This window comes from Gadus morhua, chromosome 7 (genome assembly GCF_902167405.1).
Source record: "Gadus morhua chromosome 7, gadMor3.0, whole genome shotgun sequence".
NCBI classification, from domain to species: Eukaryota; Metazoa; Chordata; class Actinopteri; order Gadiformes; family Gadidae; genus Gadus; species Gadus morhua.
In genome coordinates, this window is record NC_044054.1 from 26,463,321 (window position 1) to 26,490,365 (window position 27,045).

General features: G+C 43.0%; 1 protein-coding gene across 1 annotated transcript; it reads right to left on the bottom strand.

Moving 5' to 3' along the window:
* Window positions 1-22,483: 22,483 nt before the first annotated feature.
* On the bottom strand, window positions 22,484-27,015 carry LOC115547370 (zinc finger protein 25-like). Its single transcript, XM_030361560.1, has 4 exons — window positions 26,682-27,015; window positions 25,665-25,948; window positions 25,418-25,481; window positions 22,484-24,436 (listed from the first exon to the last, which is right to left on the bottom strand). Exons 1-4 carry the CDS (start codon window positions 26,986-26,988, stop codon window positions 23,370-23,372), a joined length of 1,722 nt encoding a protein of 573 aa, XP_030217420.1. The 5' UTR covers window positions 26,989-27,015; the 3' UTR covers window positions 22,484-23,369.
* Window positions 27,016-27,045: the final 30 nt, after the last annotated feature.

Sequence of the window (27,045 nt, forward strand, 5' to 3'; positions counted from 1 at the left end):
TAAATTTGACGTGGAAAATCAAAAATCCAAAAAAACCCAAAATTAGACATCGGATCGAGTCCACATTTTACACACATGTCGGGGCTAGCCTTAATGTCGTTCGATAAAAAATTCGGAAAATTTCGCCATTAGGGGGCGCAATAAACGAGGAAATTGTATATCTTCTACAAAATTTCGCCGCGAAAACGCTACACTGACTTCTCGCTACTCCTACCACAGTCAAATCCTTTGTATCCACAGGTTCAGGGTAGCGTTTTGAACACATGCTTCGCGTTGTGCCGGCGAAATGCACATTTCTTGTCGCGTTGTGCCGGCGAAATGCACACTTCTTGGACCCCTGCATAACTGCTTGCAGTTCTAGTTAGGGGTCCAAGCCAACAGGTTGGATCCCTATTGTTTTTGTAAGGATTATTATTATTATTATTCTTACCTCCCTAAAAGTGTGCCCACAGCCCAAACCGTAAATGGTGACGACACGCCAATTGCATGACTAGATCCAGATCTCTTCGGACTACGCAGACGACAAAATCCAGACACGCCGGCCACTAGGTGGCGCTATACCAAGGGAAAACGCGTTTGGGGCTATAACTCCCACACCGAACCTCCCACATTCAAAACCTTGAACACACAGATTCACTGGAGTCTGATGCATCTTTTGGCATAGGCCACGCCCATTTGCGTCTATAATTTTTTTTCGCAAAATCGCGAAAACCGCAAAACTGTTTTTTCCCAACTCCGCCCACATTTCTTGACCAATCGACACCAAACTTTGCACACGACATCGTCAGGCGCACACGAAAAGAAAAACTATATACTTTTTTGATCCGACCTTCGACTACGAAACGGTAGCGTTTTGAATATTGCTTTATTAGCTACGTTTTACGTCGATACGCAAAAATTCAGAAAATACCAAAATTAGACATCGGATCAAGTCCAAATTTTAGACACATGTCGGTGCTACCCTTAATGGCGTTCAATAAAGAATTCGGAATATTTCGCCATTAGGGGGCGCAATAAACGACGAAATTGTATATCTTCTAATTGGCCAAAGGAATGTTCTTCAAACTCAAGGGAAACCATCAAGGGGCAAACCCGAGTCTATATAGAAAATATGGCCAAGAATTATTAATGTGGGCGGGAGTTATTTGGCAAAGGAAAATTGTCCTTGGAAAATTTCGCCACAGGGCGGCGCCAAAAAACGACGACATTGTCTATCTCCTATTTGGCCAATGTTCTGAAAACGCGTTTTAGGCTATAACTCCCACACCGAAGCTCCCACAGTCAAAACCTTTATATCCACAGGTTCAGGGTAGCGTTTTGAACACATGCTTCGCGTTGTGCCGGCGAAACGCACATTTCTTGTCGCGTTGTGCCGGCGAAATGCACACTTCTTGGACCCCTGCATAACTGCTTGCAGTTCTAGTTAGGGGTCCAAGCCAACAGGTTGGATCCCTATTGTTTTTGTAAGGATTTTTCTTTTTATTATACTACCTCCCCCTAGAAGTTGTACCACAGCCCAAACCGTAAATGGTGCCGACACGCCAATTCCATGACTAGATCCAGGTCCGGCACCGCTACTCAGATAACCAAATCCAGACACGTCGGTCACTAGGTGGCGCTATACCAAGGAATACGCGTTTGGGGCTATAACTCCCACACCGAACCTCCCACAGTCAAAAACTTGTACCCACATATTCACTGGAGTCTGCTGCATCTTTTGGCATAGGCCACGCCCATTTGCGTCTAGAATTTTTTTTCGCAAAATCGCGAAAACCGCAAAACTGTTTTTTCGCTACTCCTCCCACATTTCTCGACCAATCAACACCAAAGTTTGCACACGGCATCTTCAGACGCACACGCAAAGAAACCCTCAGACAGTTTTTTGATCCGACTTTCGACGACGAAACGGTAGCGTTTTGAATATTGGTTTATTAGCTAAATTTTACGTGGAAAATCAAAAATCCTAAAAAAAACAAAATTAGACATCGGATCGAGTCCACATTTGACACACATGTCGGGGCTAGCCTTAATGTCGTTCGATAAAAAATTCGGAAAATTTCGCCATTAGGGGGCGCAATAAACGAGGAAATTGTATATCTTCTACAAAATTTCGCCGCGAAAACGCCACACTGACTTCTCGCTACTCCTACCACAGTCAAATCCTTTGTATCCACAGGTTCAGGGTAGCGTTTTGAATACTTGCTTCGCGTTGTGCCGGCGAAATGCACATTTCTTGTCGCGTTGTGCCGGCGAAATGCACACTTCTTGGACCCCTGCATAACTGCTTGCAGTTCTAGTTGTTATACTTACCTCACTAGAAGTGGTACCACAGCCCAAACCGTAAATGGTGCCGACACGCCAATTGCATGACTAGATCCAGATCTCTTCGGACAATGCAGACGACCAAATCCAGACACGCCGGTCACTAGGTGGCGCTATACCAAGGAATACGCGTTTGGGGCTATAACTCCCACACCGAACCTCCCACATTCAAAACCTTGTACACACAGATTCACTGGAGTCTGCTGCATCTTTTGGCATAGGCCACGCCCATTTGCGTCTAGAATTTTTTTTCGCAAAATCGCGAAAACCGCAAAACTGTTTTTTCGCTACTCCTCCCACATTTCTCGACCAATCAACACCAAACTTTGCACACGGCATCTTCAGACGCACACGCAAAGAAACCCTCAGACAGTTTTTTGATCCGACTTTCGACGACGAAACGGTAGAGTTTTGAATATTTGTTTATTAGCTTAGTTTTACGTCGAAACGCAAAAATTCAAATAATACCAAAATTAGACATCGGATCAAGTCTAAATTTTAGACAAATGTCGGTGCTAACCTTAATGGCGTTCAATACAAAATTCGGAAAATTTCGCCATTAGGGGGCGCAATAAACGAGGAAATTGTATATCTTCTAATTGGCCTAAGGAATGTTCTTCAAACTATAAGGAAACCATCAAGGGGCAATCCCGAGTCCATATAGAAAATATGGCCAAGAATTATTAATGTGGGCGGGAGTTATTTGGCAAAGGAAAATTGTCTTTGGAAAATCTCGCCACAAGGGGGCGCAAATAAACGACGAAATAATATATCTCCTAACTGGCCAATGGAATGTTCTGAAAACGCGTTTTAGGCTATAACTCCCACACCGAAGCTCCCACAGTCAAAAACGTTATATCCACAGATTCACTGGAGTCAGCTGCATCTTTTGGCATACGCCGTTCCTCAATTTCGAACACATGCTTCGCATTGTGCCGGCGAAATGCACACTTCTTGGACCCCTGCATAACTGCTTGCAGTTCTAGTTTACCATTATTGTTTTATAGGGACAAACATTAACACATTTCTCCTGCAGGGGATTGATAAAGTTCTATCTATGTAACAGAAGGGAACACTTACTCATACTCCATGAAATATTCATACTGATACTTTGCACACTTTACCACAGCATTGGCCTACTGAATGCCACAGATATATTTTTAAGCATTGGACTGAATGCCGCTTTGGACTGAATGCATAGTGTAGGCTACTGTAGCCTACACTATGTACAGATGGTTTTGCTCTTTGCTCATGGCAGTTGTGGCAGTCATTTTAACATGTCAGCAGGCAAGCTTCACTCATTCAAGGATGTATAATGCTTTGTCCTATAGCCTACTTGGAACGTGTTTTGAAATGGATCTATAGTAGCCTATAGAAATTTGCCAGCTGGAATACAAAGCAAACTCCTTCAAATGCACATTCATGGAAGTCTTGTATTGTCATCCCCAAATAATGCTGCAATGTAATAATATACATCTTTAGATGCACAATAATGAATCATTACCTTTATTATGACTTATCCAAGATTTTTATTGACTCCCAGAATGCAGGTCTGTTAGTGACTCCCATTATCTCTAAAAACAGACTGGGAAGTCGAGCCTTCAGTTACTGGGCTCCTTTACTGTGGAACCAGCTCTCCCCATGGGTCAGAGAGGCAGACCACCCCCCCCCCCCCCCCCTCACATTTCGCACCTTGTAGTTTGGCCTTGGCGTCTCGCAGTCTCTCTGTGTTTCCATATATTCTCCACAGCTCCACCCCCAGTCTGAACCAACTGCAATTTTTCCCCTTGATTTTCCTGGGAGTTTTTACTCAGTCAATGTGAGGGCTTAAGGGAAGAGGATGTTGTTATGATGCTCATGCTATGTAAAGCCCTTTGAGACAAACTGTTTGTAAAAACGGGCTATAAAAGTAAAATTGCCTTGCCTTGCCTAACCCGCTTGGACTGTAATTCATATTCATGCTACTAGTTTGATCATTGACTGACTACAACTGCAATGAGCAAAACCATTTGTACATAGTGTAGGCTACAGTAGCTTATTCGATATTGAATGAAGTAGGTTACTTTACACTCCCTGTCACTGTAGAGTAGACAATATGATTTGCTTGTACAGCACCTTAAAAAACTCACTGTAGCCTATATTCATAGGCACACTCAGCCTCGCTTTCAATATAACACGCACTCGCATTCTGTAAACACCATCAGTAAATAATAATATGAAAACAATATAAAATATCTTTCAATAAGAAAAAATAATTTGTTTACTTTAAATGGATAAAGGTCAACAAATGCGCAATTTTCAGCTGTCAGTAATGTGTTGTGATCACTTGTAGGCCTATTCCTCATAGCTCTCAGGCTGTGAGGAAATCAGCAGCCAGCGATCGCAGGTCTGCTCTGCATGTATTAACTGTGGCTAAACATCAACTGCACTGAAGTCATCATAACTTCATAAGTTCTCATTTTCAAATGATTATGAATACTATTAGTTATTTGAAGCCGTGTCAGTCTTGACTGTGGGTGATGTGGTCCTCTGTGTCTGCTAGTGTCTATAATACAGTAATATTTTTGTCGACATTATCAAACGGAAGAACTTTTATTATGAAGAGCACAGGGCAATGAAGCACGCTAGCCAACAAGAGGACCCGCCCACCGGCGGAAACCAGATATTGAGTGGTAAACTCGTTTTGGTAAGAAGAACCAAAAAACGAATAAACGAACTGAAATTTTGATTTTCGTTTTTTTGGACAAAACGAAAAAACGAAAAAACGGCTGGTTTTTGGTTTCTGCTTGTGTCAATTATTCCTAGAAAACAGAGTAATAAAACGTACCTTGCTCCTCTTTAACCCTCCTATAGCAAAGGTTCCTCATGATCTTCCTTTGCGAAAGGAGGAGGAGCAAGGTACGTTTTATTACTCTGTTTTCTGGGAATAATTGACACAAGCAGAAAGGCTACTGTAGCCTACACTATGTACAAATGGTTTTGCTCATTGCAGTTGTGACAGTCATTTTAACGTGTCAGCAGGCAAGCTTCACTCATTCCAGGATGCATTATGCGTTGTCCTATAGCCTACTTGGAACATGTTTTGGAATGGATCTATAGTAGCGTATAGAAATTTGCTCATAACAGGCCAGCTGGAATACAAAGCAAACTCTTTGTATTCCAGCTGTTTTTTTTGTGATGTTTTATGATGTTTCAATGTTGCGTTGGTAATGTGTTAGACAACTTATATGTTATGTTTTGTTAACGTGATTCCTATCCCACTCTGTTTAAGTAAAAGTGTGCTACTGCTGCAAAATCTCTTTGCTTTTGTTTTTTTCTTTTCTTTAATGTGTTTGGAAATGACTTTTAATGATGTTAACTAGATCTCATAACTGGCCTAAACACATAGAAATTTGTATATACCCTATACCGTTTGACTATAAGACCTCTATAAGAATCTCTATTCATGTAGTCAGTCAATGATCAAACTAGTAGCATGAATATGAATTACAGTCCAAGCGGGTTAGGCAAGGCAAGGCAATTTTATTTTTATAGCCCGTTTTTACAAACAGTTTGTCTCAAAGGGCTTTACATAGCATGAGCATCATAACAACATCCTCTTCCCTTATGCCCTCACATCGACTGAGTAAAAACTCCCAGGAAAATCAAGGGGAAAAATTGCAGTTGGTTCAGACTGGAGGTGGAGCTGTGGAGAATATATGGAAACACAGAGAGACTGCGAGACGCCAAGGCCAAACTACAAGGTGCGAAAGGTGAGGGGGGGGGGGGGGGGGGGGGGGGTCTGCCTCTCTGAACCATGGGGAGAGCTGGTTCCACAGTAAAGGAGCCCAGTAACTGAATGCTCTACTTCCCAGTCGGTTTTTAGAGATAATGGGAGTCACTAACAGACCTGCATTCTGGGAGCCAATAAAAATCTTGGATAAGTCATAATAAAGGTAATGATTCATTATTGTTCATTTAAAGATGTATATTATTACATTGCAGCATTATTTGGGGATGACAATACAAGACTTCCATGAATGTGCATTTGAAGGAGTTTGCTTTGTATTCCAGCTGGCAAATTTCTATAGGCTACTATAGATCCATTTCAAAACACGTTCCAAGTAGGCTATAGGACAAAGCATTATACATCCTTGAATGAGTGAAGCTTGCCTGCTGACATGTTAAAATGACTGCCACAACTGCCATGAGCAAAGAGCAAAACCATCTGTACATAGTGTAGGCTACAGTAGCCTATTCAATATTGAATGAAGTAGGTTACTGTACACTCTTTGTCACTGTAGTCAATATGATTTGCTTGTACAGCACCTTAAAAAACTCACTGTAGCCTATATTCATAGGCACACCCAGCCTCGCTTTCAATATAACACACACTCGCATTCTGTAATCACTGTCAGTAAATAATAATATGAAAACAATATAAAATATCTTCCAGCAAGAAAAAATTATCTGTTTAAGGTAAATGGATAAAGGTCAACAGATGCGCAATGCAGGGCTCTCCAGGGGGGGGGGGGGATATATTAATATACAAATTTGTTCACAGACATGGTGACTAATGCTATGTATGATAGTAGGCCTTATTGGCCCTTAACACTAATATTCAGAAACAACACTGCCTCAAAAGGATATTGGTCTAAGCAACACCAGTAGAGGCATATACTTTCCCTGAACTTTTAAACGTTGCAAACGTGCAAAACATATATTATATTTACGCGGCATTCAGTCCAATGCTTAAAAATATATCTGTGGCATTCAGTAGGCCAATGCTGTGGTAAAGTGTGAAGTATGAGTATGAATATTTCATGGAGTATGAGTAAGTGTTCCCTTCTGTTACATAGATAGAACTTTATCAATCCCCTGCAGGAGAAATGTGTTAATGTTTGTCCCTATAAAACAATAATGGTAAAAAAATATAATACAAAACATGCCGGTAACTCTAAAGTCAAACCGTCCAATCTGAAGGCTTTACTTAACCACTCCCCCTACTCACTTCCACCAATGCAAAGCGAACAGAACTGAGTATGGGAGGGCGTAGCCCAACTAGTTTGTGACAGACCCAGAGGAACGCAACGCAAATTAAATGTCAACATGTATTGAGGCTTTATTAAAATCCCTGAAATTTCACCCGGACGCATTTGATTCCTACCCTTCCACTGTCAAATAGCGGCGCAAGTTGTGTGGCGTGTGAGCGTGTGCATGGGTTGAATTGCGTGCGTCTCACGGACAGCCCTGCGCAATGTGCAGCTGTCAGAAATGTGTTGTAATCACTTGGATTCCTCATAGCTCTCAGGCTGTGAGGAAATCAGCAGTCCGCGATCTCAGCTCCTTTTGATGTGAACGCGTACAGAGCGCATAGTTCAGAGCCGGACAATGATGTCGTAGTAAAGCCCTCAGGTCTATTCTGCATGTATTAACTGTGGATAAACATCAACTGCACTGAAGTCATCATAACTTCATAAGTTCTCATTGTCAAATGATTATGTACACTATTATTGTTATTTGAAGCCGTGTCAGTCTTGACTGTGGGTGGTGTGGTCCTCTGTGTCTGCTAGTGTCTATGATAAAGTAATATTTTTGTCGACATTATCAAACGGAAGAACTTTTATTATGAAGAGCACAGGTCAATGAAGCACGCTAGCCAATAAGAGGACCCGCCCACCGGCGGAAACCAGATATTGAGTGGTAAATTCGTTTCGCTCAGTAAGAACCAAAAAACGAATAAACGAACTGAAATATTGATTTTCGTTTTTTTGACAAAACGTAGAAACGAATAAACGAACTGAAATCTTGATTTTCGTTTTCTTGTCAAAACGAAAAAACGAAAAAACGGCTTGTTTTCTGGTTTCTGCTTTCGTCAATTATTCCCAGAAAACAGAGTAATAAAACGTACCTTGCTCAAGGAGATAGTGGTATCCCATAATTCTTTACGGCGGCAACATTGAAAGCAACATGCCACTGACGAAGCTTACCGACACTACCCGAAGACGCACGAGAGACGTGGTAAAGCAGAAGAATAGAAGAGAAGAAAATACAATTGATAATAATGGATGCCAATTCCAGAAACATAATTATTTTAATATAAATGAGTTCATTTATTGCTGGTTAGTAAGTACGGTGGCGCATTGCAGTCACATCACAAAAAAAAATCAGGTTATCTCGTAATTATGACATAAAGATCTCATAATTATGAGAAAATATCTCATAATTACGAGATCTTTATCTCGTAATTATTAGAAAGATAAAGATCTCGTAATTATGAGATACTTTTCTCGTAATTATGACATAAAGATCTCGTAGGGGCCTAATTATATTTTCTCATAATTATGAGATCTTTATTTCATAATTACGGGATAACCAGATTTTTTTTTTTTGTGATGTGAATGCAATGCGCCACCGTACCTTATTTTTCGATTTATGAATTTAAGACTTTTTAAGACTTTTTAAGGATCCGTGGGAACCCTGTTATGGCCATGGACATATTAAAGGATGGACCACAGACTGGAAAATGGCCGCCCATTCATTCCTATGCAAACTGCTCAGTGGCGCAGGGTAACTTACAGGAGCGATTTGCTTCCGCGTTACCGTGACTGCGTCCTGCGTCCTCCTGCCAAGACACGCCCCGTGTACAAAGACACGCCCCTCGTGTGAAATACACGCCCCTCGTGTGAAATACACGCCTATACAACCGTATACAACGACTGACCAATCTCAGCGTGATGACGTAATACGTAGGATTGTGATTTCCTCTCTGCGTGATGACGTAATACGTAGGATTGTGATTTCCTACTGAGATCGGGGAGTAATTTTCCAACGTAGCACAGAGACGGGAGCAGTTGTCTTGTTGAGCAACAACATCGTTAACTCTTCTGTTAAGAAGCTGTTCCGTTTTTGTCAAAACCTACAAAAGTAGTTATCTTTGCCATACAGCTACACAGCCTGCCACACCATAGGTACACAAAATGGGGTTTCAATATTTCAGTTAACTTCTGTAAGTCCAGATATTGCCTGGTGTTTGTAGGCTACGGGAGGGAGTCAATTTACTGTAACAGTGGAGTTAAAAAGTTAGTGTAATATTTTGCTCCTGGGCGGTGTCATTTAAATTCTGGCTCTTAATATTCACAAAAATATTGATTGGAATTTACTCTGAAAATGTCAGGCTGACCAAAGAGTAATGAAGAGAAACCGAATTTGCCTTTACTGATAACTGTGATGTCAAATGCATATACTTGGCTTTACAGAGGTACAAAGTAAAGTTACTTAAAGGATACAAGCCTTAGAATTGTACATTTTCGCCCCTATTCCACTTGTATTGTTTACAGACAATACTTATGCATACGATAGGGAATTCTTAGTAAGGGAAACATGACTCAGGCCATTAGGGTAGGCTACATTTTTTTATTATAGAGAAAGGGAAGGTCATTACACAAAGCATTTAAAGTAAATAAAAAAGTAAATACAAAATATGTGCAATAACATTAAGGGATACATTTATTATTAAAAATGGGAAACACAAGAGGCATTGGCAGGTATAAGTTAACACAAAAAAAAGTACAAAATTAAGGGGACGGAGAAGAGGGCCCCCAGAATTGGGACCCAGAGGCAGAGCAGATGTGTGTGTGTGTGTGGGGGGGGGGGCGCAGCCAAACATCTCGCAGGGGCCCCTTCTACAATATTTCGGGGGCCCAGAGAGAGAGGAAAGTTAGCAAAGACATCCCAAAAACGCAGCCAATTTGTGGTTGGATTGACGACACATTATTACGCTGTGAGTGTACATGAAAATTTAAAGTAGAACTACACCAAGAACAATGACAGTATACGATCTCTGACTGATAATGCAGTCCACTTACCAAATCAATCGAGGCAATCATCTTTCTGCTATCTAACTGCTGTTGACCAGTTCGTTACATCTCCGGAGTAGGTTCGACAAGAGAAGAGATCCGCAAATGTCAAATAGAATAGATTATGGCTCTGCACGAGGCTATGTGTGACGCCAGACGCCGTCGTGAATCAGACCAATCAGGGCCGACTAAATACACGCCCTCCTTACAAGACACGCCTCCTCAAAATACACGCCCCCGTCTTGCCGGACGCAGTCGGACCCTACTCCCTATTTTCGTGAGCCCGGGATGCCTGTACGCCGGCCATTATCGCCCGATAATGGCCGGCGTTCTATACATTATCCCTTACATAACCAGCAATGACAATGGTTTTATACCCATGATTTAAACGGCATGCGAGCTGCTGGTTTCAGTAACATATCAACCATGTTATTATAATTATGTGGAGACGAATGAAATATTGTTCGTCATAACTATCAAACCAAACATCCTTCTGCAATGTTTTTCTTGGAAAGAGGGGTCGAATCCAAAGGAATAGCTTTAAAGAGACTTTATTTGTATAAAGTATTTTCGGTATGGTAAACTGATGCTCTGAAGTAAAGAGAGATTGGAGATGTGCCTTAGCACGTGCGAGAGTGTTCTCCTAGCTGATCCTAACCACAAACCCACGTATGGTAATCGCTGCCGGGAGAGTTCTAAAGTTTGTGGCCAGGTGGTCTTCTTTATGGACTCAGCGAGGACCGGAAGACTTGGAGAGGAACCGGTGTGACGTAATCCTCGGTTTTCCTCGCCTGGTCTGTGATGCTGCCCTCTGTGGCTAAAGTATCTATTGCAGCCTTCAGTAATGTCCTGCTTTCCCTTGTGGCTATGTGTAGTATTTACGGCTTATATATTTGGTCCTACCCCCTATTGGTTAAGTGAGGGAAATACAGCTTGTGTTCCTAAAATACGTAACAGTCCCTCCTTGGTCATCTTAGATGACCATACAATAATATTTTAGATCATAAACACCATTTACCACACCGAAAACATAGTCAAAGTAGAATCTATCATCAACACCATCAACCGTCGCGGAAAGACCTCTTGAAGAGAGGGGAAAAACCACTACGCGTCCCCATAATACTGAGACGGCATTCACGTTGTGGGTCTTGTTGAAAATACAGGTCATTATTTAACAATACAACAATGAACATGAATCTTGTTATCATACAATCACATGGCCAAACAGCACACAAACAAAACTATCAATAGAAATCCTGAGGTAATACTTTTGGTCATGTGCTACAAGGTCATAAAATATTCAACAGGTGCAAAAGTAACGTAAAAATTGGTGGTCATAATACAATTTTTAAAATTTCAAAAGGATTGATAAGCTAACATGGATTTGGGGGGTTCAGGTGATCTTCGTGTATTGGTGTGCCGGTTCCTGTGGGTGGTTTTGGGCGATGTTATTACTGTAGTCATTGTTTTTTCTGTCGCCGTCGGGTCTGTAATTCATGAACCCAAGACTCGTCCCTCCTTGTCAAGGGCTCATCTCAGAGAGGTTACTCCTACACTATGGGAGCCTCCCCACAGGTTCTCCGTCGTCGTGTCAGCAACAGGTGGCCTGTAAAACAATCGTCTCAAGGAAGATCAACAGTACCATTATCAATGCAGCGATTCAGAAATAACGGGTTGCATTCGCAACACTATACAATAACAAACAGCCTGGTATGGTTGTTGGAAATGTGTTATTCAAGTAAATCCGGGATATTGATTATCTTATATACAGGCGCTTCTACTAGAATAGTATAGGTGTTGACTATTCTACATATTACAGCTGGATATGGTCGGGCCCCTCAGGTGATGTATCATTCACTTTCATCGGATCATATCTGATCCCCATGTAAGCCTGAATGGCACTTGGCGCTTCTGTAGCGCCCACTGCTGTGGGGATCAGCAGATGCAGTAGCCCTCGTGCGCAGGGAATACAACGGCAGCCGGTGACAATTAACACGGTCTCTGCATTTATTCCCGCGACGGGCACTAACTGGATCATGCTTTTCCATCTCCCAAACATATTCTACATCCAACCTGTGAAAGGGTCATTAATGCCGGAGTTCTCTGCCAATTCTAACCTGAGGGATTGTAATTATGCCAGCAACCCATCCAGAGCTGTGTTATTGGGGATAAAGTTGGCCTACAACACGTTGTGCCTATCGCATTTATCCCTCCTTGCTCTGTCAATAACATTTCCATATATATACATATTCCTTTTAACTTTATCTGTTAAACTGAACGAAGTGTTGCTGATTGTGATACATGTAATTTATCTAAACAATATATATATACATAATTTTTATATGGTGGACAAGCAAAACAGAACCAATTCAACTCCTGCCGTTATTTGATCTCATGTGACTGCTCCTTGCTCGGCGGAGGCAGTTTATCGGCTCCGGGTGTGTCTGCATCTGGTTCTGGAACTTTTGTTTCTATTGTAGAAATACAAACTCAAGTACAGCAGTTAGTTGTTCAAAAACATTTCCTATAATTCTATTTTTAATTGTTCTAATGGAAGTCCATTATGGGACCCTAGAAATGTAAGTGTAAGCATGAATCTAACCGTAAGCATTAGGTGCAAAGTTAGCTGTGTCAGAGTGATACACTGTACTCACCTTGCTTCTGGAAACATAGGACCTGAAAATTGTATGCGTTTCAAACATGTTTGTATTATAATTGATCTATTTAGTGCTTGTGCGGATTTTACATTTTTGTTTTGAGTGTCCCATTCCTTATTCTGAGCTGATTTCAACCTTCAACCTTGATTTAATATTCACACTACATCCCTCCTTGCGCATTGCTTCAGCCATGCGCATTAGAATTAACCAATCCTAACAACGGTGTAGTGCAATCAAGTTGAAGTTCCTTTCCTTAATCATCTGTACCTAAACCAATCCATTATGAAGATATATGAAGACCAGTACATACAAAACCAAAGGTCGATAGTTGTGGGTCTATGCAGCCGTCTTGAGACCACGCTGTTGTTAAATGCAGTAAACCATAAATGTTTCATAAGTCAGATGCGCCGTAACTTATCAGAGTAAAAATAAATATCAGACTATGAGACTCTGACGTTGTATCAAAGCGTTACAGCAGTAGCAGTGGCATTTGAAAGGTTAACCCTCTACTGCTGAATCTAAATTGAGCCTATGTTGTCCCTGGCGAGCAGATGTATTGCTAAGCCCTTTCCTATCTTATAAACCTAAAAAGATGAAAAAAGGGAAATTAGAAAGTTGAAATTTGTATGTTCAATATCACTTCTTTGTAACCGTATCTGGTTCCAACAGCTACCTTCATTATACTACCCGATTGTCCTACACTATATGCACATCTGGGCATTAAATATAGGGTGATATTCTAAAACAAAACAAAACCTGAACCTAAAATAAATATTCAGAAGTTATTGGATAAAGCAAAGTTAATTATAATGAACCATTTTCTAATTATCTTAGTTTTATATGTGGTATGCTTTTTCAATATCCCCTCGTGTATGTAACAGTCGAGTAACCTCCATTATTTTGGTGGCTCTGGCACACACAAGAGGACATTTACACATGGTATATGAATCCACCATTTGTTTTCATTCTATATTTTTACTTATTTTTATTTTCATTTTATCTCTATATACACATTCGTAAGAAAAGCACGAACGAAGATGCATCATAACATGCATCAACAGACCTAAAAATAAGCATATTATTCAACAATTTGAGACCTCAGATGGGATTTCTTCCTGCGGAGCCCTTCTTTTTCTAAAGGGTCCGCAGAGAGGTCTGCTGAGTGGCCAGGAGTTCTTACACATTCAGAAGTGTTGCTGAGGACAGCTGCCTCACCACAAACCAAAAGCCTTTGTTAACCATATGGTCACCTAAGTCATCATTCCTTAAGATGTCATAAATATGGGGTTGGCCGTTCCTTATCACTTGCGTCTCTGCGCTTCTCTGGGGATCAAGGATAACGGGCCCAAACCAACACCGGACAACAAAGGAACAGAGTGAGAACTGATTTCCACTAACCTCAAAGGATTTTGAACGACCCTGCAGAATAACAGGGTGACAAGACCACATGGGAAAGTACAAACATACAAAACTTAAATTTGAACATTATCAAAAATATCTTAATATTAAAAATCTGCATTTCAATATTAGGCATTCTGTTGTTACCGTAACGTTTTTTATAGTTTGTAATGAAATATATATTTTAATCGTTCTTATTTTGGTATTTTTGGACCTCGTCAGGTTTGTTGAACTATGCATTTCTACCGCTTGTCCTCAGGATCCTCTATTGGGGGGGACTCTTCTGCTCTCCTATGAGGCAGGTTATCCCAAAACTCTTCTAATAAGAATTCCCAGGCCTGGTTAATCCCCGGACTTCTGTGGACGAGCGGTATGCATGCTATGGACAACTTTAAAGGCTAACCGTTCATGATGCGGAGTTTAGATAATTATTCCTATCTTAAGATCACCGTGTAATTGTCGTACAGGGATCTGGTTTGATGCAAGACCCCTGGGTTGGTGTCCTTTTGTAGGACTTCTTTCGGTTCTGGAATCCGGCATTCCTAATTGTTGAATACAAGATATTGCATGCATATTGGTGGTATGATATTATATCTATTGCAATCGCTCCAATGGAAGCAATAGTTGACCCTTGAACACCTCACGCAGTGTTATTCAGTCTATTCGTCTGTAGTAGCTGATTATTGTAGAATTTAACCCATGTACCTTTAATATTCGCAAAAAACGTATTGTAATTGTGTCTACCGCAGTTGAGCTAACTCCCTCCTTGGGCACCGTTTAAAACCATGTGTACCAGTTATTAATTAGACATATTATTCTAGAAGTTGAACCCCGTGTCTATTTGAACCAGACTGGTTCTCTACCTGTCTTGCTACACAAAACGCATGTTGAATAGACAGAAGCGCTCAGCAACCTGAAAAAAAAATAAATAATAATAATAATAATTGCTGTCCGTGTTTGGCATTCGTTCTTATACTGCCATTTCCTGGAGAGAGAAAGAATTAAGATCAATGCAGAGAAGTGAAAAGATGAGTGTTTGGCAACTATAATGCTTGTGTTGCCACCTCCTAAAGAAAAAAAAAAAAGAATTAATATTTTATGCACAGAAGTAAAATGATGATCGTGGGCAACTGATCGTTGTGTTGCCACTCCCTGATTAGAAAAGAGAATATTTGTAGTAATGTTTAACTATTAAAATGATGGATGACGGGCATCCATTACTGCTCGGGTTGCAAAAGCCTGACGAGAAAAGAAAACAAATTTAGTACAAATACAAGACATTTATAGATCGTTTAACCTATTAATGTTGGTGAATTAAAAAACATTGATTACAACCTACACAAATATTTGCGTGCTTTGCCGATATCAATTAGGGACTGGCTTCTTGTATTTCAGCACCCAGACCCTCAAATATACAAACACATATACCAAATTCACATCTGGTTCCAACATATTACCAGGTGTTAGGGGTGGGAGGGGGCAAGGGGGAGGAAGAACAATGAGATAAGACTTCAATTTAACTGACAATAGGAAGGGGTTTAGTCTCCTCCTTTAAGCAATGTAAATAAGGTAGTGTGTGGTAGAGAGCGTTTGAAGGTACAGCCTAGGTGTGTTCCTCTTTATGTTGCAGGGCTGTGCGATTCTATTGTTGCAAGGTAAATTTGGTCTCGTCTGGTGGGGCAGACAATTAAGGGGATTCTTGAGCTGGATGAGGGGAAAACAGTAGATCGGTTACTTGGAAAGCTGGTGGTCTGGTGGTTGGGACTTATAATAGTTATATTTTTGTGGTACATTTGGAGATGTTGAGATGTAATTGGGAATAATCTCGTGTTAACGAGTAGGGGCACTACCAAGAACTACAAATATGGCTGCGGTGCATACTACATACGTATCAGCCGACTACAGAAACTTCTTTGAGTTCTATCTGTCCGGCTGAAAATTGTGGTACCTTATAACATAAGGCTACCACTTAACCGCAATTTGTGTTCTCAATACACTATGGCTCTGCGCTGTGTGTACATTTATATGTACACAAGTTATCGTTGTTAAAAATAGCGACAGAGAGAGAGATGTGTCGTGGGAGAGGCTGGGGGGTGGTCTTTATGATGAGGGTTTAGAGGGAGGAAGATTGGTGGTGGGGATGGGGTTCATTAAGACAGTGGAGGAGGAGACGCGGAGAAAGACGGGGTTGGAGTGAGAGAGAGATGGAAGGCCAGTGAGAGGACCTTACCTCGCACCCATAACCATGAACAATCGTTAACGACAAGTACTCAAAACGACGCCAGTGGGGCATTTAAGACAAAGCTATTCTGTGGGGAAGGGGGGGGGGTGGGAGACAGGGAAAAAAGGGTGGGGAGGGAATTCACGAGAGGGGGTTTAGGCGGGAGGAAGAGACGAGGAGATCTACGAAGGGGGGGGATTTGGGGGGGTTGGATTCACTACTAAGAACTACAAATATGGCTGTGGTGCAAACTACATGCGTATCAGCTGACTACAGAAACTTCTCAGAGTTCTATCTGTCCGGCTGAAAACGGTGCTACCTTATGGCATAAGGCTACCACTTAACCGCAATTTGTGTTCTTAATACACTGTTTCTGCGCTTTGTGTAAATTTATATGTACACAGATAGCCCTATGAGATCCTTGGATGATAAGGGGAACTACAAATAGAAGTCATTGTTGTTAAAAATAGCGACATAGAGAGAGAGATAGAGAGAGGTGATGTGGGAAGGGTGGGGGTTCGTTCTATTCTCTGGGGAAGGGGGGGGGGGGGTCTTTATGAGGGGGGGTCTTTATGAGGGGGGGGGGTGGAAGATAGGGACTAAAGGATGGGGAAGGAATTTAAGGGGTGAGGGAGGGCCTATCTTTAGACAGGCAGGCAGACAGAGAGAAAGAGCGAGGAATTGGGAGTTACAAGATTGTACAACGTTAATTACTTTTCAATATTCCATATTGAAACTGTGGAACAACCTTCCTGGTTGCCCGAAAGCAATATGTCTGTACAAACAAAGTGGATTTACAGATTTATCACATGTATACATAAATATTGTTCTCCCATAGATGTTGAATTCTATTAGTTACAAAACTATAGCCAAAATATTATGCGTCAGAAACTATTGCTTTACCGATGGTTTTCAACTTAATGCTATGGATTTATTGATTCGTAGAGGATGAGGGCACTTAATGAGCGTGCGGAATACCTCAAATATTGGAATGAAATATACAATATAATACTTCCAGCTATTGACTAGTGAAATGTGACAATTATATACAATTGGCTGAATAAGTAACTGCCAAAACATTGTTATCATTTGAAACAGATGGATTTTTAAGGGAATATTTTTATGGAGAGAGAACATATTTCTAGAGACAGACAGACAGAGCACACCGGGGGTCCCTTTGTGCAGGCTACCATTGCCTTATCAAAACACCCAGGTCAAAAATGACACTTGTTGTCTTCAATAAGTGTGTGCTTAGAGAGAGAGAGAGAGAGAGAGAGAGAGAGAGAGAGAGAGAGAGAGAGAGAGAATGTAACACTTAAGTCGAGGCCCCCTGTTGCTCTTGAGCAATGGCGTTTGTTTCAAAAAGGGCTCCGACTACAAAGACTGTGGAGGTACGAACAAAGGAAACGCACGTTTCCAAGACGCGTTGTCCCTTTAAATCGTACACCACGTGGTACATCCAAAATGCTGCAGAAACAAACTAGTTTTGGATCTCTATAAGAAGTATGAGATTCCAGCAAGTTTGTCCCCACGGCGGGTTAGCGAGGGACTTGATAGCAGATGGGTTGTACTGCGTAAGTGCTACCTCTACGGCTGCGTTTTATACTAACCAAAATTGCACATTAGATGTTACATGAACCGGGCTGTGAGGAATCAATTAGATTTGAACTCCTTGGCTAACGCCGGCCAAGCCTCCGGTTCAACATGCAACTAAGCTAGATTAACGTTAAAAACCTGACCTTTCCTCGCCCCGCCGTAAGAGTTCGGAAGTTTATGGTCGGTAATAAATATACCTTATGGTGGCCCGGCTGAACTCGAAGCTTATCACCAAATAAATAACACTTAACCACAGGTAATACGTCTCCCACGTTGGTACAAACATTTAGATCTAATCAGGATTGGATACAGTCTATCTACAAACCCATATAAAACACACTCCCAGCCCTTTACTTCGTGAGCTCGTTATTCAATTTCAATCTGTTAGCGTATCCTAGGCCGTTCGTCTAACCGGCTGTATGAATTTAAACCAGTCCGAGATTACACGTCCCCGCAACCAGTCGAAGGCAGTACAAGCTATTCACCTAATGTTACTAATCTAACTATACAGAGTTTAGTCATGGACAACAGGTTCTGTTTACCTTTCTTGTGGCGCCTGTAAGTAGCTTGTACTGCTCCCGACGGCCCCGCGGTCGCAAGTCTCGGTCCGGAACTTTCCAATCACGTCAGGGTCACCAAATTGCAATGTTTTTCTTGGAAAGAGGGGTCGAATCCAAAGGAATAGCTTTAAAGAGACTTTATTTGTATAAAGTATTTTCGGTATGGTAAACTGATGCTCTGAAGTAAAGAGAGATTGGAGATGTGCCTTAGCACGTGCGAGAGTGTTCTCCTAGCTGATCCTAACCACAAACCCACGTATGGTAATCGCTGCCGGGAGAGTTCTAAAGTTTGTGGCCAGGTGGTCTTCTTTATGGACTCAGCGAGGACCGGAAGACTTGGAGAGGAACCGGTGTGACGTAATCCTCGGTTTTCCTCGCCTGGTCTGTGATGCTGCCCTCTGTGGCTAAAGTATCTATTGCAGCCTTCAGTAATGTCCTGCTTTCCCTTGTGGCTATGTGTAGTATTTACGGCTTATATATTTGGTCCTACCCCCTATTGGTTAAGTGAGGGAAATACAGCTTGTGTTCCTAAAATACGTAACACTTCACATTCGCCGAACGACGATTATGAAAGTAAAATGCACATTTCTCGCTAAAAATGTTTACATAAACACTTTTAATGGTGTAACTGTGCTAAAATATCATATTTTCCACACAGAGTAAAAAGTATGTCCGCCATTTTCACAGAAAGATATCCCAAAAACTATCCAATAGGAAAGATGCTCACAGCGTATATTAGAGACGTAGTGAGGCACCCCCCATGCCGTCGGCAGAAGACGCCGAAGGGTACCTTTCCCGTCACCGACCGACGGCAAAGGGTACCTTTCCCGTCAGTCACCGACGCTAAAGTGCCTTTGCCAACAGTCGGTATTTGACGTTCTCGGAGTGAGACTGTGTTGACCTGAACGACGTGCATCTGAGTCACGGCCGCAAAACAAATGTTTTGTTGGTTCCGCTCTCGTGATTGCGCAACATTACTGCTATTCATTTATATTAGGGCTGTAACGATACACCAACTCACGATTCGGTTTGTATCACGATTTTTGACCCACGGTTCGATACAAAACAATAGAGACAGGGATCACACAGGCAATTTTTTTCGCGCTTGACCCACTCTGGATAAATGTCGTTCATATCGCATATGAGGACTTCGACGGCTATGGAGAAATGAAATCCTCCGTAGCCACGGAGAGCGGTCATCACTGGGCATCTCGTCGCAAACTTACGGCATCGATAAGAGGGGGCGCTGTCAGCAGACTATTATTTAGACAAATTATTAGCAAATTTCAATCTGACAATTTGACCGGAGAGTTAGAAAGGGCGTATCGCGCTTCTGCCTTCTCAAACCGCGAAACAGGTTCTTGGCTTTGAGTGTCGCGATTTCGATACTCGTATCGTTACAGCCCTATTGTTTACTGTTTAAATCTTCGATTACACAGTTCAGGCTGTTGCAGCTAGCTCAGGGGAGAGACTGTATGACACTAGGTGGTACAACCTGAGACAATAAAAAAGAATTGCCTTCTGCATTATGGTTTTTTCTTTTCCCTTCACTTTCCCTTGGCTTTGAGTGTCGCGATTTCGGTTTCGATATGCGTATCGTTACAGCCCTAATTTATATATATAAAAAATGTTAACCATTCTTTCTTAGATTTGAGACTAATTACAATCATAAAATCCTACTTACCATGTGTAAACATTTTTAAGACTTTTGAAAGATGGATTTAAGACTTTTTAATGCTATTTAAGGCCTTATTTTTTCCGATTTATGAATTTAAGACTTAAGACTTTTTAAGGATCCGCGGGAACCCTGTTATGGCACATAACACGTCGGACTCTCGTTTCTGGTATTTCCACAACGAGACTTGTAGTGGGCGTTATCTCAGACATGTTTGAGAAGGAATTGGGGGAAAGGAACTTTGGCTTTGACTCCCTGAAGTACATGAACCACGACATGGAGGAGAAAGGGATTGTTGCCCGCAAATATCTCCTGCTTGAGCCCCTCTTCCCGCTGCCGAGGGACCACCGTGTCGGCGCTGCCCGCTGCAGGAGGCATTTGTGCCTAAGCGCTGACCACTGCAGAGAAGGTGGTCCCTCGGCAGCGAGGCTCCAGCGGGAGACAACCGCGCTCAACAAACCCTTTCTTCTCCATGTCGTGGTTCAGTCTACTTCAGATTGATGTGGACGTGGAAGAACCCGAGGGTCAGAGAACCCAACGTACTCGTTTGTGATTCATAATATCTTCTGGAGGCCCAGCTATTGGTCGTAATAATATATATTATTTGATAGATATCCATGCATAATATATCATTTAGATGTAGAGCTCCAGGACTCCCGGAGTGTTCTAGAATATTTACAGAACACTGCCAAAGGCTATGTGCGCCTCGCCATTGCGATACATCCACTGTAATCGGAGCGCATGGAACCGTGGCAGCAAGCTGCTCAGGGCCACACCCCCACCCTCCACCTTGAACCACCTCTCTCCTCATTTGCATTAAAGCTACAGACTCCGAAATGGTGCGTTGGGGAAAGCTCAATGTGCGACTGGCTCGTAGTGGCAGTAATTCTGCACCACGGCTGAATTTCGAAAACGGCTTCAAATACCGCGTTTGGGGTCCACTAATATCTACATTAAAGCATCCATAAAGTAGCATGCTATAGGACCTTTAAAAATATTATTTTATGAAACTTAAAATTATTCTGATAATATTATTCTCAAAATAATGCAACCGTTTCTGCTGGCAGCTAAATTAAGCATTGCATGCATGACCTAATTATAATATACAATTGTATATTGTATGTAGCCAATTGAAAGGGATTTCTATACATTCTCCTTGAACCTAGATATACCTCCCGTCCTGTCTAAATGAAAGGTGTTGTTATACTTTGCATTGCAACTGTAGCCACCAAGTCTGATACTTTGGCCAATCTAGTGACTTCTTTGTTATAGAATCCTTTAATTGTCTTGCAGCCAAGTCCACTTTACCCACAGTGTATTGCAATTTAACTTGGTCTCTCCTCTGGCCAATCCTAAAATCGCCACGTTGGTCAATACCCCTCACCTTCAGACAGAAATCAATTGTTTACAACAATAAAAGAGTAAACTAAACAAACGAAAAGTTGGAAAGCGTCTATAATCATGAATAAAAAATAACTACAGCAGACAAATTTAAACAAAAACAGGATACAGGTGTGAATTAAAAGGTCCCATTGCCCGTGTCAAAGCACCCCATTGCCTCTGTGCTTGAGCATGTGCCAACGCAAATTGCTAGGGTCACTGAGGCTGGCGTTGCACCTTCAGGGCTTCTCCCTGGAGTGAGTCCTCATGTGGACCTTCAGGCTGGAATTCCGACTAAAGCGCTTCACGCATTGGTTACACCTGTAGGGCTTCTCCCCGGAGTGAGTCCTCATGTGGATCTTCAGGTGAGTGCTCTGACTGAAGCACTTCACGCATTGGTTACACCTGTAGGGCTTCTCCCCGGAGTGAGTCCTCCTAATGTGGCTCTTCAGGCTGTCTTTCAGTTTGAAGCGCTTCGTGCACTGGTCGCACCCGTACGGCTTCTCGCCGGTGTGGGTACGCCTGTGGATGACCATATTGGTTTTGTCGGCAAAACACTCGCCAGACAACACAGCGGGCCGGTCCTTGCCGCGGCCCCGATGCCCAGTCAGCTCCTCACGGTGGACCAGCTGCTCGCCACGCTCCAGGCTCTTTGCCCTGCTGTGTTCTGCAGACACCGCCAGTGGGTACTCCCCTTTTCCGTGGACACTCAGGATCCGCAGCTCCTCGCTGTTACTGGACAGGTGGGAGGAGCCAGGGGCGTCCACATGCAGACCATCTGAGGGGGCGCCGCACTGTGTGCTGCAGTCTCCAAAGTCATCGAAGTCTTCTGCAGTGGGAATAAATGCAGGAAGTAATTGTACTAATTGTACTAAATTAATAATTTGCACAAAGGGATACAGTATGTATCCATTTGAGACGTAGCACCGCTACGTCTCCCCCTTTTAAAGATGTGGGGAGGTCATGAAGACAAAACCCAGACGATCTGTTGTTTACTATCCCCTGTTTTACCAATACTGTAGTTATATTGGGAATCAGAGCTGATCTGAGCATTCCTGACACCGGTCTGCTATGAAGAAGATGTAAATCATTCTACTATAAACTGCACAAGTAGTCCTTGTATTTTAGCGGGGCTCTGGTCATGATGCACTTTCAAGAGATGACCAGGCATTTAAGTGCAAGCATAATTAGTAGAAGTAACCACACAGAGATAACCATGGCAACCGGTCAAAACTAATTGTATTTTTATGATCATTCTGCGCTCGCATCCGCCGTGTTGATGAACAAATAAAACCCCTAAATGCAATGTGTATTCAAGCTGTTCTTCCAAAGTTGGGCCGCACGGCGACATCTTTATCAACATATTTTACCCTATTGTGGATAACAAAAAAAAAATTGAATACTGTAACAAGATACGAGAGGTCGAGAAGGACTAGGTTTGAAAGATTAAGGCTTATTACCATTTGCATTAGCTATCAACAAAACCTGAAATGGTTTGCAAACTCCCAGGCGCAGGAATCTTCTTCCCGGGAACAGTCTGGAACAGAGCTATAGAGCTATAATCGTGAATAAAAAATAACTAGAACAGACAAATTTAAACGAAAACAGGATAGAGGTGTGAATTAAAAGGTCCCATTGCCCGTGTCAAAGCACCCCATTGCCTCTGTGCTTGAGCATGTGCCAACGCAAATTGCTAGGGTCACTGAGGCTGGTGTTGCACCTTCAGGGCTTCTCCCCGGAGTGAGTCCTCCTCATGTGGACCGTCAGGTTTGAACTCGTACTGAAGCGCTTCACGCATTGGTTACACCTGTAGGGCTTCTCCCCGGAGTGAGTCCTCATGTGGACCTTCAGGCTGGAATTCCGACTGAAGCGCTTCACGCATTGGTTACACCTGTAGGGTTTCTCCCCGGAGTGAGTCCTCATGTGGCTCTTCAGGGCGGAGCACTGATTGAAGCGCTTCACACATTGGTCACACCTATAAGGCTTCTGCCCGGAGTGTATCCTCATGTGGACCTTCAGGTGGGTACTCTGATTGAAACTAGTCCCACATTGGTCACACCTGTAGGGCTTCTCCCCGGAGTGAGTCCTCATGTGGACCTTCAGGTGACTTCTCTGATTGAAGCGCTTCACGCATTGGTTGCACCTGTAGGGCTTCTCCTCGGAGTGAGTCCTCATGTGGACCGTCAGGTTGGAACTCCTCATAAAGCGCTTCAAGCATTGGTTGCACCTGTAGGGTTTCTCCCTGGAGTGAGTCTTCATGTGCCTCTTCAGGTGAGAGCTCCTATAGTAGCACTTCACGCATTGATCACACCTGTAGGGCTTCTCCCCGGAGTGAGTCCTCCTCATGTGGCTCTTCAGGCTGTCTTTCAGTTTGAAGCGCTCCGTGCACTGGTCGCACCCGTACGGCTTCTCGCCCGTGTGGGTACGCCTGTGGATGACCATATTGGTTTTGTCGGGAAAACACTCGCCAGACAACACACCGGGCCGGTCCTTGCTGCCGCCCCGATGCCCAGTCAGCTCCTCACGGTGGACCAGCTGCTCGCCGCGCTCCAGGCTCTTTGCCACGCTGTGTTCCGCAGACAGCGAGCTCAGAGTCTCCAGTTTGAACACGGTGAAGAGGTTGTCATGGCCGTCCACCGCCAATGGGTACTCCCCTTTACCGTGGACACTCAGGATCCGCAGCTCCTCGCTGTTACTGGACATGTGGGAGGAGCCAGGGGCTTCCACATGCAGACTATCCAAGGTGGCGCCGTGTTGTGTGCTGCAGTCTCCAAACTCATCGCAGTCTTCTGCAGAGGGAATAAAGGCAGGAAGTAATTGTACTAATTGTACTAAATTAATAATTTGCACAAAGGGATACAGTATGTATCCATTTGAAACGTAGCACCACTACGTCCCCCCCCTTTAAAGATGTGGGGAGGTCATGAAGACAAAACCCAGACGATCTGTTGTTTTCTATCCCCTGTTTTACCAATACTGTAGTTATATTGGGAATCAGAGCTGATCTGAGCATTCCTGACACCTGTCTGCTATGAAGAAGATGTAAATCATTCTACTATAAACTGTACAAGTAGTCATTGTGTTTTAGCGGGGCTCTGGTAATAATGCACTTTCAAAAGAGGACCAGGCATTTAAAGGTTGGGTATGGGATTTGCGAAACGCCAGCAGATTTTGAAAATAAACAACTCAAATGGTCCTACCCCCTCTCCTTCAACGCTGACTCTACCCATTCCAAGTACATGGACGAGCAATCATGCACGAGTGAACAGAGATACGCGAGAGCGAGCCATTAGCTAGTTAGCTAGCTCCAGTAGCTACCGCAGGATAACAACAAACAGAAGCTTGCTCTGGGTCACGAGCTTTGAGTACGTGCACGAAGGGGTCGCGCGGGGAGAGGGGGAGTGCAGTGCGACCGTTTGATTGACGTACTTACTGTCCAATGCAACTCGGTGGCTCTGGAAATCATTGGCTGGAGTTTTTCGAGCCCTGCCCGTTCCACAGATGATTGACTCGTTTAATTTTCATGTCAGTACTTCTAACTCAGTGGCTGTAAGTGGGTTATGATAAGGATTTCAAGTAATTTTGCAAAAATGGCCAAAAAAGCGAATTCCATACCCAACCTTTAAGTGCAAGCATGATTAGTAGAAGTAACCACACAGAGATAACCATGGCAACCGGTCAAACAAATTTTATTTTTATGATCATTCTGCGCTCTCATCCGCCGTGTTGATGAAGAAATAAACCCCCTATATGCAATGTGTATTACTAACCTACAGCGGGCATGCCTCCACCAATATCCTCTTCATCCTTGGTTAAAATGGTGTCTGGGGTCTGCTGCTTTCCACAGAAAGAAGGAAACACACACAAGACATAATCTTTCATTAGCACAAAATAGTTGTCAATCCCCGCTAACGAAAACATTGCATCATAAATGTGTGTGCTTTCTATGGGTGTGTGCTGGAGTTGTAGCAGAGGAAGCCTCTCTTTTTGATTGTGAATGAGAAGATGATTTCCAACCTGCCCAGTCAGCTCCTCGCGGCGGACCAGCTGCTTGCCGCGCTCCAGGCTCTTGACCACGCCGTGTTCCGTGGACAGCGAGCTCAGAGCCTCTGGTTCGGACGCAGTGAAGAGGGTGTCATGGCCGTGCAGCGCCAGTGGGCCCCCCCCTTTTCCGTGGACGCTCAGGAGCCTCAGCTCCTCGCTGTGACTGGACAGGTGGGAGGAGCCAGGGGCGTCCACATGCAGACCATCTGTGGGGGCGCCGCGCTGTGTGCTGCGGTCTCCAAAGTCATCGCAGTGTTCTGCAGAGGGGAAAAAATGACAGAAAGTCATTGTTTCGAAACATTATTTGCAGAAAAGGAGTCAATAAAGAAACTATTTAAATGTATCTAACACACAGAGAGTTCAAAATGTGCACTAGTGCAGACACAGATTCCCTCAACTCAAAGCTCAAGCGGTTGACCAGGTGGAGGACACTGAACGAACACCAGCGCAAAATGATACGAGCATAACATGACATGCAATACAAGCGTAATTAATCTATTTTGGCAATAACAAGCGACAACGTGTCATTCCCTGTAAGCTGATCAGCTAACATTTATAGGTTTTGAATGAATCGATGTTTGAGATTATGAACCAGCTCATGTGGCATCTGTCTGGAAACCATTTTCGGCTCTTGACTGTTTCCATCTTTGAAATGCAACTTCCAAGTTTGACTCGTGTTTCATCAAGGCCCTGGTCTTCATGCTTTTCAAAAGAGCACCAGGTAGAAACTAGCAGTCAGCCTAGAATCCATGTGTGCTGTAACATGAGTGGAATTTCCAACCGCCTTGTGTTTCGGGCCGGATGACTGAGGAATACTTTACAAACATCCAAGACCATTCAAAGAGCAGGAAATGGGACTAACGTCATTATTCATTGTTCATTTTGAATCATCAACTTTTCGCAATTACTTCAAATGAAACAACTAATAGTGACCCCTAAACCCCTGGACCGTCTTGTTTTCCACCCATCACGGCCCGGGACACAACTCACCATCTCCCTGTGGTTTAGTCTGTGGTTTGCAGATGTTGGCTCGAGCCAGGGTAAAACGACTTGCCGCACAGGATGCATTTGATCTCGTTTGAATCCGCAAAGAAAACAGCGTACTCCTCATCACCTTCATCCTCATCCTCAGCGCTTGGTTTTCTTTCAGGCTCCGAGTTATTTGTGATCGAAGGGTAGCCGAGCCTTCCGAGAACAGTTGGCTAATTTCAGATACGGCAGCTTTCGCAAGTACGTCCATTATGGACGAAAGCTGTTCTTCCAAAGTTGGGCCGTACGGCGACATGTTTATCGACATATTTTACCATGTTGTGGATAAAAAATAAAAAAATCGAATACTGTAACAAAATACGAG